The following is a 12365-nucleotide window of genomic DNA, read 5'->3' as shown; positions in this document are numbered from 1 at the left end:
CAGTTACAGGCTGACAGGAAACTCCAGCCCCTTCCCCCACCCTCCTTACAGTGGGGTGCGGCCTGGTCTCCAACTTGTTCCCACCTCCCAACTCTACGGTTCTAGCCAGCCAACAGAGAGCAGGTCATTCAAGTCCTGACCCCAGGGCAAGAGAGACCCCAGCTGTTCCCACTGGGCCCCTCTGTGGAGGCCTTGGCAGCCCTCCCTAAGCATGGCTTTCCCAGCCCTGGTGTGGATCTGCCTGGCGGGCAGGGGTCCCAGAAGGCTGGGTGCCCTCATTTACCTTCTGGTGGCTCTAGGCCCTTAGGGCCAGAGGGCTGGAAGCCCCCCAGGGCCCATTCAATCATGGGCTTGTTCTGCACCTCCACGGCCTTGGCAGTGTCACTCTCATCGCTGTCGTGGCACACCGGGAACAGCTTCCCCGCGCGGCTGCTGGCCACCTGGAGGGTGACACGCCAGGGTTGGGGTTGTCAGGACAGGCTGGAAGGCAGATGGGTCAGGCTCAAGGCCAGACTCTGAGTAGTGAGGGTGGCACAGGCAAGACGGGGAGGAACCGCTGAGGAGGAGGGGGATGTGCATACGGGCGAGCGAGGTGGAGAGAAAGGAGTCGCTGCCTCCTGGGCCTCCGTTCTGCTCAAGCCCGACCTGCACTCCAACTTCCAGGCCTCCTAGTGCTCTAGGCTCCTCCTCCGAGCTCCCAGCAGGGATACTCACCTGCAGGACCTCGTAGATGGCTTTGCGGTACATGGGCTGCTTGTTGTACGTGGCCTGGTGGAACGCACTGCAAAACGAGCTCAGTGGCATCAGCTTCTCAACACACACCTGGGGGGGACAAGCCAGGCCTTGTTTGCCGAGGCTTACACTTGCAAGCACCCACCCCATGCCTCACAACTGGCAGGGGCTGGGAGCCTCGAGAGTCAGTCTCAGCCCTGGAGGGGACCAGATACAGTGATAAATAATTACCCGATGCAAAGAGGAGTCCAGACCAAGAGTAGGGAAGTACCTGAGTGCAGGTGGAAAGGAATTCTAGTGAATAGGTTCCTGGAAGGCTAAAACTGGGCCAGCATCCTAGCTCTCTGAGCCACAGGTGCAACTTAATTATCCCTACGGCTTCTTCCACCCACCACAGGCAGAGTAGGGGTGAGCAGAACCCACTTCCATCACCCCAATTCCAGACTGCCCCCAGCCAAAACCACAGGCCCTGGGATCAAGAACCTTCCCCCACCCCAGGCTACTGCCAAACCCCACAACTTACCACTGAGAATTTGCCGTCTCCGAACCACATGACCCAGCGGGTGCCTTCAGCTGCTCGGCTCCGGCCCGTCATCCACCAAGACACAATGCGGCCTGGCCACCAGGAGAAGCCCCGCAGTTTCCCCCACACCAGCTCCCCAATGCCAAAGCCCCGGCCGTCCTGGAGCCCCAAGGAGCAGAAATCATTACACAGTGGTCACGAGGCCCTGCCACCCTGATCCCCCCATGGCAACCCCAGCCCTGGGCATCTGGGGGGCAGGACAGCCAGGAGGGAGCTCCATCTGAATGAGGCAAGACAGAGCAAAATCGGGGAGACGAAGAGGCCCGGGGTCAGGTGGAGAGAGCGAGCGGCCCGTGGGAGATGGAGAGAGGAGAGCAGGACGGGAGGAGCTGGCAGTGGAAGGCCCCCGGAAAGAGCTGGCCACGGCTGGTGAAGAAGCCGCTCACCTCGTACTCTGGCTCGTCATCGCCTGCTTTGGTGGCATTCTTGTCCCCAGCATCGGACCCCACGGGCTCAGGCGTGGTAGCCACAGTGGGGGATGCGGGGTCAGTGGGCTGCTGCACAGCAGGAGGGCTGGCCTCCTCCACCTTCTGAGACTCCCCGGGCCCCTGGTTTTCTTCCACAGCATTCATTCCTGCAATGACCTTGGCTTTCTTCTCAGCCTGGGGAAACAAAAAACAAAAAGTCACCTTGACCTCTCCAGGAATTAGCAAGGCCACCTGACACTCAAGGGGACCATGTTTGTCAAAACCCGGGACAGTGACAGAAGGTCAAGGGCTGGAGAGAGCCAACCAGCTGCCTTGCCGTGAAAAATGGAAAGACTTGAAGTAGAGAGGTGAACTCAAGTCACACAATTCCAGCCTTCTTTTCTGCCTTTTAGGAAACCTTCCTCCCAGATCTAATCTTCCTCAATCTCATCAGCATATCGGTTGCCTACCCTATGATACGGAAATGTTATTTATTTATTTATTTTTTTGGAGACAGAGTCACTCTTTCACCCAGGCTGGAGTGCAGTGGCGCAATCTCGGTTCACTGCAACCTCCGCCTCCCAGGTTCAAGCGATTCGCCTGTCTCAGCCTCCCGAGTAGCTGGGATTACAGGCATGTACCACCACACCTGGCTAATTTTTGTATTTTTAGTAGAGATGGGGTTTCGCCATATTGACCAGGCTGGTCTCTAACTCCTGACCTCAGGTGATTTGCCCGCCTCAGCCTCCCAAAGTGCTGGGATTACAGGCATGAGCCACTGTGTCTAGCCTACGTTAATGTTTTTTTTTTTAATTTTATTATTATTATACTTTAAGTTTTAGGGTACATGTGCACAACGTGCAGGTTTGTTACATATGTATTCATGTGCCATGTTGGTGTGCTGCACCCATTAACTCGTCATTTAGCATTATACCGTATATCTCCTAATGCTATCCCTCCTCCTACCTATGGAAATGTTAATTCTATCCAAATATTAATCAGGCACTATTGTTTAGACACATATTGGTTCCACCCTCTCCTATCTTCTTAATCAAGAGTAGGATCTTCAGCCAGGCATGTGCCTGTAATCCCAGTTACTGAGCAGGGAGGATCACTTGAGCCCAGGAGTTCAAGACCAGCCTGGGCAACATAGCAAGACCCTGTCACCAAAAATTTAAAAAGCAAGGGGGACCCTCTCTTCTTCTCCACAATTCCCCTGGGCAATCAATCCTTCCTATTCCTGGTTTCCAGGCCACAATTCTAGTTTTGTGATGTCTGCTGACGAAGAAATCACTGCTCTGGGTTTAAAGAGCCCATCTCCCCCCAGCACATGCTCAAACACCATAGGAAGCTCCCCAAGAGCCTGTCTGTTCCCATGCTCAGACGCCATGCTGGAGTTCTTATGGATCACACCCAGTGTGTATTGTTACCAGATTCGACCCCTTCTATGTGCACCCTTCAGATCCATAAATACATGTATTCATTCAGTTATTTACTGAGCAGGCACTATAGACCAGGCGTGCTCTCTGCCATCCCACCAACAAATTAATAAGCCAAACCCCAGTTATTCTCCCATTGCACAGCCTCCATCCTTTCACCGTATCACACTCGTCTTTCAGGCTACGATCCACGCGCCCATTCCTTCTCACAACCCGCTCCAGGATCCCTACAAAGGAGAATGAAATCCTTGATACTTAGCTCTGAGAACCATTAGCCTTTTACTGAATCTAGGAAACACGGCCCTCTGACTTCAAGGCTTTGCACCCATTTCCACCATACCAGATTTAGAGGGGAGAAAACCCCATTTTCTACATGCCTTTCAAAAGAGCTCCCCCATGGGCCTAGAGCTGCGAATGCAAACCCATCCTCAAGGGTAAAGAGGATGAGCAAGCAACCTGGAGTATGAAGAAGAGCTCTAATCTGAAGTTGCAGCCTCTACATTCCTGTCGGAGCCTCACAACCAGCAGCTGACTTTGGAGCAGTCCTTTCTAGGAGTTGCTCCAACATAAAAAGGCACCTGAACGGAAGGATTTCTGGAAAGCTTTTCTGACCTGTTTAAAAATCTGGTGTATATATGGACCAATGATTCCCAGGACTCTCCCAAAGCCTGTCAATGGACCCCCCAGATCCAAGGGTCCCAGGTTAAGAACCTTTGTTTGAAGCTCAGTGGTCCAATGTATTGTCTTACAGATTCATTTAATTTCACTGAGTCTTCAAGTCTTTGCCTCCAAGCCACAGACCAATCTGTTTCTTATGGCGATTCCGAAAAACACTGAAGATGTTAAGTCCTAGTTCTTCCTCTGACTCAACAAATTCTAAAACAGGATAATGCATCCTTTGCCCCCAACCCCCAAACAGCTGGGAAAATGAGCTCATGGATGGCGGAATGAGCTCACGGATCGGACTGCGGGGGTGGAAGAATGTGGAGTAATTGCTCATCGCTCCCTAGCCCCACTCTCACCTGGCCAGAACTCTGCCCTCCCCTTCCTACTATCAATTAGCCATCGCCTCCTCCCCTACGAGAAGGTGCACTGAAGTGTGGACCCCGCTATGGGGGAGGGTGCCTCCCTTCCTGGGATCCTCAGCTGCGTCAGCTACCCTCGCAGAGGAGCCCACACCTCGCCGCTGCTCCTCGCCCACCACGCCTTCTCAAGCTTCAGGCATGGGTGGCTGACCTAGGGTGATGTCTTGGATGATCCAAAGACCCCGTTTCCAGGCGTGGCGAGGCCCCTGAGCCAGTACGAGGTGTGCAGGTAGCAGTGGGCGGGAAGGGGAAAGGACCCGCTATCAGTTCCTGGCAGCGGCAGCAGCAGGTGGGCTGGGCTCCTCCTCTGGCTCCCCAGGTCTAGGAGTCGTGCCTGACACCACCCTCAGCACTCCCCCACGGCCCCTTTGTCTCTCAGCCCCTTCACAGCGAGTTCCTGAACATTCTTCTTCCCCCACAACTTCCCCCAGCTTGTCAGATGCCGCGCTGCGAGCTGTTCAGCATCCCCAGCCCACTTGGTGCAGAACACGCACCCGGCCCGGTAAGGGCTGGCGGAGGAGGAAGGGGCCTCCATCAGGACTGGGGCAGTGGGGTGGGGGAAGGAAGAACGGGGTGGGTGAGCAGCAGGAGGCCTGACGAAAGGGGAAGGGGCAGCCGGAGCTGGGTGGGGGAGGGGCCTCACTAGACTAGGCCTGTCTGGGGCGTAGGGAAAGCACCCCTTTCCCTCTGCACTCCTGCCTTCCTCCCCAGGCAAACAATAAGAGAAACAGGGGTGAACTCGAGGCTCTCGCATTTGGGCTGCGGGCTGCTCACCCCCAGGGGGGCGGAGAAACCAGGCGGCATTCAAGAGACACCACACCATTCCCCACTCCCTGCTGGCTCACGGAAGCCCCTGGGCCTGGAGTCCGTCCAGCCTGGGAAAGCCACCGGGAACTCCGGTGACTACTGCCTCCGGTCCAGTCCCATCTCCTCAGGCAGTTGTCCCGCCTCCACCTCCCCCTGCGACTGCAGCGCTTCCCATTCCAAAGGTCAGAGGTCTGAGCGCCACCGCCCCCAAGCCCATGCGGCCTTGGGCTACCCTGGTGTCACAGGCCGGCCCCCTGTCAGGGTCGCACCGTGCTCTCCCGCCCCCCACCACTTCTTTCTGGCGGCCTGCCTGGAGGCTTCCAGGAACTCGCAGGAGAGGAAGCTGTCCCTCTTAAGAGGCCGCAAGCTGGCAGGGCCCTGAGGACCGCGTGGTCCCCCAGCCAGAAACGCAGGTCACCAGGGAAGTGCCAGGCACCCATCTGCCAGCTCAGCTGAAGCTGCCTCCAACCCAACTCCTGGGCCACCAGCTCCGCGTGCCCCAGCCTGCAGTTACCACTGCCCGGGCTCCCGGCCGGCTGCTCTTCCTGTCCCCCGAGGGCGCCAGGTGCCACTGGAGCCCTCGAGGAGTGGGGCCTTGGGGCTCGTGGGCAGGAAGGCGGCGGGCCAGCACTAAGTCAGCATCTCCAGAACTCGGGCCAGGCCGGGACGCCGCGGCTGCTGCGGGCCGGGGAGGCATACTTCACTCTTTTCAAACCCGGAGGGCTGCGGAGATCCTCCCACCGGCCCTGCCGCCTCCCCGCCCCCGGTCTCCCCGGGGCTCCGTCCAGGAACCTACCCATAAGGCCAGGTGCAGCCCCTCTGCAGTCGCGCTCAGGTGTGAGCCGCGGCCCTGAAGCTCTGGAAGTAGCTGCCCGTCTGGGGGGAGGGGAAGGGGGCGATGGGGCTGGGGGCGGAGGGGGCCACTGGGAGGGGAGGGGGGCGGCGGGGGGGAGGGAGGGAACATTTTCTTTGTCTAGGACTCCAGGTCACGTGGGCCCCGCTGGAGGGCCTGGTTGGCTGCGAGCGGCCCGGGGAGGGGGCCGGCGCTCCGACGCTGGCGCTGGGCCAGCCCCTCTTCTCCGGTCCGAGGGGCGCGGGGCCGGGGGGCGAGGCCGTTCCCCGCCCGTTCCCAGGGCCCGCCCAGGCCGGGCTGCAGGGAGCGCCCCGCCTCCGGGAAGACCGCCTGGCCCCTCCCCCAGCTCTGGAAGAGATTAGCGCGGGGCCGGGGGGCCGGGAGGGGAGGGAAGGGGCTGTTCCCGAGCCGCCTGCCCGGAGGGAGCCGGGGGTCCGGGCGAAAGCAAGCCGGAGCTTTCGGACGGCCTGGAAGAGCCGGGAGAAAGTTGTGAAAAGTGAGTTTCTCTGAAGCACAACCGAAAAAAAAAAAAAGAAAAAGCTTACAGATAGGAGGCCCAGGAAGCTGTAGGAAAACTCAGCACACAGACGGAGAGTGACAGCAGGCGCGCGCAGACATTGGGAGCGCTCCAGATCGGGGATTGTTTGGGGGGTCTCCCGCCTCCACACTACAGGTGAATAGAGAAGCGGGGGGGGCCTCAAAAAGCGCGGCGTGAGGAGGTCAGGCTTCGAGTCCCAGGGCCCCTGCGTCACTCTGGGCCTTCCCTGGATTTCTCATTTTCCTGTTTGCAAGGTTGGTCGCGGCGAGGGCGCTCCTTCAGAAAGTTCAGCAATTCCTTCATTCCCAGGCTCAAACATCTGCAGATGGAGAAGACCTGACTCCTCTCCTGGGGCCTCCAGGTGCGGCCTCCAGGTGCAGCCTCCGCCATTTCAAGCTTCCTCCTCCTGAACAAAGGCACCTACCCCCAAGGCAGACGCAGTCCCCACCCACAGCCCTCCATTACGTTGGCTGTAGGATCAGATAAAGAAATAGACCCTGTTGGCTCTGCCCTCGAGGGGTTGAAGATTCCACTAGACTTGGAGAAATATGAAAGGATCACTGTAAAACAAACATATGTAAAGGTAACTATGCCACAAATACCAAGTAGAAAAAAATGGGCGGCATGGATGACAAAAGAGGTCAGAGGTCAGTTCCAGGTGAGCCGACTGGGCTGGAGGCTGGATCGGACTTGGAATGAGGTGAGATGGGTAGGATGAGCAAGAGCTGCCGGGCTGGGGAGGGAGGAGACCCTCGCCCACCTCCACCCTCCCAGTACACGACAGGGCAAGGTAATGGCAAGCCTTCAGGTGCGTCCTTGGGTATATTCTGTAGCAGGGAAGAATAACCGCAGGTTTTCTGACAAGATGAATGAGTATTTTGGAAAAATCAGCCTAGTTGCCGTTGGCAAGATGAATTAGAAGGAAGAACTGAGGAAATGGAGGAAAATGCACCCCACAGCAGAGGGCTATTTGGGCAGCGGCACTTGTTAGAAGATCTGGACTTGGCCGAGCGCGGTGGCTCACGCCTATAATCCCAGCACTTTGGAAGGCTGAGGCAGGCGGATCATGAGGTCAGGAGTTTGAGACCGGCCTGACTAACATGGTGAAACCTTGTCTCTACTAAAAATACAAAAATTAGCCAGGCGTGGTGGCGTGCGCCTGTAATCCCAGCTACTTGGGAGGCTGAGGCAAGAGAATCGCTTCAACTTAGGAGGCGGATGTTGCAGTGAGCCGAGATCATGCCACTGCACTCCAGCCTGGGCAACAGAGCGAGACTCCGTCTCAAAAAAAAAAAAAAAAAAGATCTGGACTTCAGTTCTGTTTCCACCACCATGACCTTAAACAAGTCACTTAACCCCCAAGAAATCTGTTGTCTCATCTGCAAAACAAGAGTGATGACATCAGCCCTCTTGGGCCATGGAACGCCACCATCTCCTAATGACAATGAGACAATTCTCTAGGTGCCTGGCTCCCAGCCACAGTCACCTGGGACATACAGGTGCTGGTATAATGAAGTCACGAGATGTGCAGTGAGGGAGCCCCCCCTCCCCCTGAGGGCCATCAGAGCAAGCAAACCCTGAAAAGCAAGGACCCCAAACCAGAGAGCCTTCTACCTAGAAGACTTGGGTACAGACTCCCCCCAACCCTGAGACCCAGAATCCATACAGCTAGGAAAAGAAGCTATTCGAAAAACAAGCAAACAAACAAAAACACAGGCCCTCTTCTGTTCCAACCCATCTTTCAACCCAACTAAGGTATTTGCCTGGTACACATTTCCAGGGGCTCCCCAAGCAGAAGTGAGAAGCCCAGAATTTGTCCCTCTTGCCTGCTCGCAACCTTTAGGGAATGCAGCATGACTTGCTTCGCTGCTTCTCTCACTGATACCTCTTCTGCATCCATGCCGGTCAACGGGCCTGAGAACTTACTTCAGGCCTCCTCTCAAAAGAAGTTTCTGGTTCTGGCTTGGTGGCCTTTTGCAGACACTGTCTCATGTATGATACCCGCTCTTCCATTATAATGCGGCTAAACACCTTAGACTCCACATTCTGTGGTCTTGGGACATAAGACTGCAATGATGCCGTGCGTGCAGCAAGGACTCAAAGTGTCAGAACTGGCCAGAACTGTTCACTTTCTCTTGGCCACATATTAGGTAGCTGTTCCCTCCGGCCGTCAAACTTCCTTATTCTCATCCTTTAACATTAAAGTCAAATCCTACCTCTTCCACACAACTTCCCAACAAGCAAAAGGAAGCCTAGGCTCAAAGGTGTCCCCTTAACAACCCAGAGCATCTTTCTTCCCTCTCCTGTAACTATGCAGACAGGAAACACTGCCTTTTCTAGACTGAGTCGCTTAAACAGAGATGTGTCTTCTTTGTGGTCAATGCACAGTCAGACCCCAAAGCAGAAGAGACCCCAAGATCTAGAGCAGGGGTGATTTTAGTGAAAGGAAAAATCCCCTTACTAAAATGGGGCAATCTTCAAGGATCCTCAGGTCACACATGCTCTTGAGCTTCCAAAGTAAACCTCCCTGGTAGTTTACCAGATAGGTCTTTTGTTTGAGTTAAAGATAGCCAAACTCAAATAGCAGCACCATGTAAAATAAGCCATGTTCTTGGATTTGTTATAAAAGTATGTTGAAAGGAGGAACTCCTGGATGAAAAGAAAATATGCTGGATGTCAAGAGCCTAAAAGAGGTGCTGGAAAGGAAGTATCCAGTGTGTTCCAACGGAGAGAGTGACCTGAGAATGAGAGCACAGTTCCTGTTTGGTGGGCAGACAACAGTGATCCCATAGGCCTCCTAAGCCCGACAAAAATACCTCTGAAGGACACCTCTCTGCCCTGATCTTGTATTCATCAAGCAAACTTCCAATTTTAATTACATTTTCCAATGACTCTGATACCAGTAAGTTGCCAGAAAACAGCAGGACAAGCATTATGATTTGTGTGGCAAGGACATGTCCTGTTATCAATTGGTAAATCTGACATTCTGGGGTGCATCATTCTCCTGGGTCTTTGAAGAGTCATGATCATAAGTATGTTAATGTGACTTTCCAGCCTCAAAGAATTGAGACGAGACACTAGCCCATCATGATACCTCTCCAAAGAGCAGCAACGCCCGGAGCTCATGCCTGACGTTTTACTCAAAGTTCAGTGCTCTGTGGCATGCTCTGTCATAAAATCCAGTTCCGGCAGGATGAGGGTAGATGATGTTGCTGTCATCCCACAGGACATTTACCATGTGAGTCTCTCTACTCTGAATCAGAGAAGCCATGGTCCCTATAAAGCCATCTGCAAAGCAACACATATGAAGTCACTGCACACGTATTTCCACCCCACACGTATTCCCACCAACCCCAAGACCAGGGAGACCTGATCCAGACAAAAAGAGAGGTCAGGATGGATGTCTGTTCTGAACCCGTCCTCCTCCCACCTACAGCTCAAAAGCCTCAGTGCCAATCAGTCAACACTCTGCGTGACATTCTAGGCCCCCACGAATCTGGAGGCCTCCGTGTGATATCATGAAGCCCACGCTTTGCCCGCCCACTTGCTATTCCTCATGCTGTTCCTTCTTCCTGGAAGGTTCCTCCCCTTCAACTTTCACCACCTAAACCCTGCATATCCTTCTACACCAGTCCGCCAGTGACCTCCACCATGAAAGTTCCTCTAGCCCTGCACTGTCCAGGATGGCAGTTACTGGCTGCATGTGTCTATTTGAATTTAAATACAAATTAAAATTTAGTTCCTCAGTCACACTGGCTACATTCCAAGTGTCCAAGAGCCACATGTGGCTGGGGGCTACTGAATTCGATGGCACTGATTTTAAAACATTGCCATCATCCCAGAAAGTTCTTTTGACAGTGCTGCCCTGGCCCCTCACCCTTATCCTCCCCTTCTGTCCCTTATCTTCCCCTTCTGTCCCTTCTACCCCATCCCCGCCACACTCCCCTTGTACTTTGTAAGCCTCTGTTAGGACCTGCTGTCTTTGCCTTGTGCGAAGGTGATTGTGTACTCATCTTTCTCCTTTACAAGATTAAATATTCCTAGAGGGCAGGGACTGGACCTCATTCACCTTCGTATGGAAGCAGTGTGGGCTACAGCATCTTGCCCATAGTAGAGGATTAAAAATGAACTGAATGCAATGTTGTCTCAGGAACCTTATCCCAAATCCACTGCCCAAGTTCCAAGTTGGGGAATGGATCCATTTCATAGCAGGAATTCTAATCGTTGCTACGAGGTCCCAGTCTACCAAAAGAGGCTGGGAATCTTTGTTTTCCTATTCCCTTGCAATCCATATGGAGGTTGCAAGCAAATGACCAGGACTGGGCTGCTGGCAGTGAAGCTAAAAATAGCCATGAAGCCAACAGCGTGGAGTTAGCAGGACTTGTTGCTAAGGAGACCAGTCGCAGAGAGAGCAACTGAGCAGGGGGAAGGTGTCAGATGTGCACCCGGAGAGGAGAGGGGTCCAAAGGCTCGCACCTAGCGGTGTTCTGCCTTCTGGCAGCTCCTGGCTGATGCTCTAAGTGGGGCAGACATTCCCCCTGTCCCTCAGTAACCCATCTCCATGGAAACCACCAGGACTGGGGTGAAGTACCAGCCCCTGGAAGGGAGGCCTCTGCTTGGAGCTTGTTGTTATGGCAACATCCCCCCTTCCTGTCATTCTCTCTCTCCTGGCTTCTCTGGAGGGAGAGAAGTGGGGGTCTGGTCTTGGCTTAGCCGGCATGACCAGGAAACACCCGCTTCCTGACAAGACTAGCCTGTAAGGGGCTCTCCAGAAGCTCCTGGAAGCCCGGAGAGGCCAGTCAATCCTTAGCACAGGCAGAGCTTCCTTTCGTTTCACGAGGGCCTTGCTAATCACCTCGCCAGGAGAACCCCAGATTCACTTTGGTTTAATTGCATCTGGATCACCCAAGGAGGGCTTTAAAAATACAGATTCTTGGGGTCTACCTACGTAGATCAGCGGGCTTAAGGTGGGGCCCAGGAATCTATTAAAACCTCCCTGGGTAATTCTAATACTAGCCAGGTGTGGAAACACGGAGACCCTGGCTGTGTCTGTTACAAATGAGAACACTGAGGCCTAGAGAGGCCCGAGCCCACCTGAAAGGTCAGAGCAATTCACTGGAGAGAAGTGGTCTGGAGAGAGGAGGGGAAGCAGAAGGAGATGGAGGTCAGCTCCCTCGGGGCATGCGTCCCAGGTGAGCCCTCCTCTGGGCCTTTCCCACCTGCTCCCTGATCAAGCACAACCTGTTGCTGTCTGATGCTGGACTGTGATTTCAAACCAAAGCCTCTGACAAGCTGCCCCCTGTGGTAGAATGCGGAAGGTAGGGGGCTAGGAATCTGGTTCTCAGAGTAGCCCAGGCAGATGATTTGGGCTGAAAGAGAAATCCATCCTCCTGAAGAAAAGCAAAAGGGTCACCATGGCAACTGCAGTGTGCTGCCTGGTTGGGCTCTATGCCATCACCCCAAACCTGGGCCCTGCCCCAGAACCTCCTCCCTGAGTCTGGGGAGAGGAGCGGCATTTGGGCAAATGCTGTCGGGCAGGGGCACCCCCCTAACCCCTGCACTGAGCAGTCTGGTTTTAGAACCTGTAAGCGAATTGTGCTTTATCCTGGGAGCCTGCCTGAAGCTCACCTAAACACCGGATCAGGTCGGTCAGTCCTTAGCACCTGCAGTAGGTAGGCTGGGGGGAAGGGAAGCAAAGAGGTGCAAGAGCTAGTAGACACGATGGGGCTCTAGGCTTCTGTTACTCACAGCCTAATTGTGTACCCAAGACCCACCACACATGAAACCACAGCCCTCATTCAAGACAGCATGCAATTAGATGGTAAATTATGTGGTAGGGATGCTTTCTACATGTGCCGAAGGAACTCAGAGGCAGCTGGGATCAGTCAAGGCAGGAAGGCTCAAGGGAAGATGAAAGAGCG

The 12365-nt window shown here is 54.6% G+C and overlaps 1 protein-coding gene across 10 annotated transcripts in view; it reads right to left on the bottom strand.

The window, feature by feature from the left end:
* DNMT3A (DNA methyltransferase 3 alpha) overlaps window positions 1-12365 on the bottom strand; it is a 115543-nt gene that overhangs the window by 18432 nt on the left and 84746 nt on the right. For 6 of the 10 annotated variants that reach the window (XM_034952744.3, XM_034952743.3, XM_034952742.3 and 3 more), the window contains 4 exons: window positions 1702-1917; window positions 1256-1414; window positions 715-822; window positions 284-440 (listed from right to left, as the gene is read on the bottom strand). In XM_034952744.3, coding sequence (XP_034808635.1) covers window positions 284-440; window positions 715-822; window positions 1256-1414; window positions 1702-1917 — 640 coding nt within the window. Of the gene's footprint in view, window positions 1-283; window positions 441-714; window positions 823-1255; window positions 1415-1701; window positions 1918-3281; window positions 3389-5567; window positions 5780-5849; window positions 6434-12365 lie in introns of those variants that run through there. The other 4 variants (XM_008952411.4, XM_003827043.5, XM_034952748.3 and 1 more) reach the window with 4 other exon arrangements.

Source organism: Pan paniscus, chromosome 12 (genome assembly GCF_029289425.2).
Source record: "Pan paniscus chromosome 12, NHGRI_mPanPan1-v2.0_pri, whole genome shotgun sequence".
NCBI lineage: Eukaryota > Metazoa > Chordata > Mammalia > Primates > Hominidae > Pan > Pan paniscus.
This window is presented reverse-complemented; position numbering and strand designations above follow the sequence as displayed.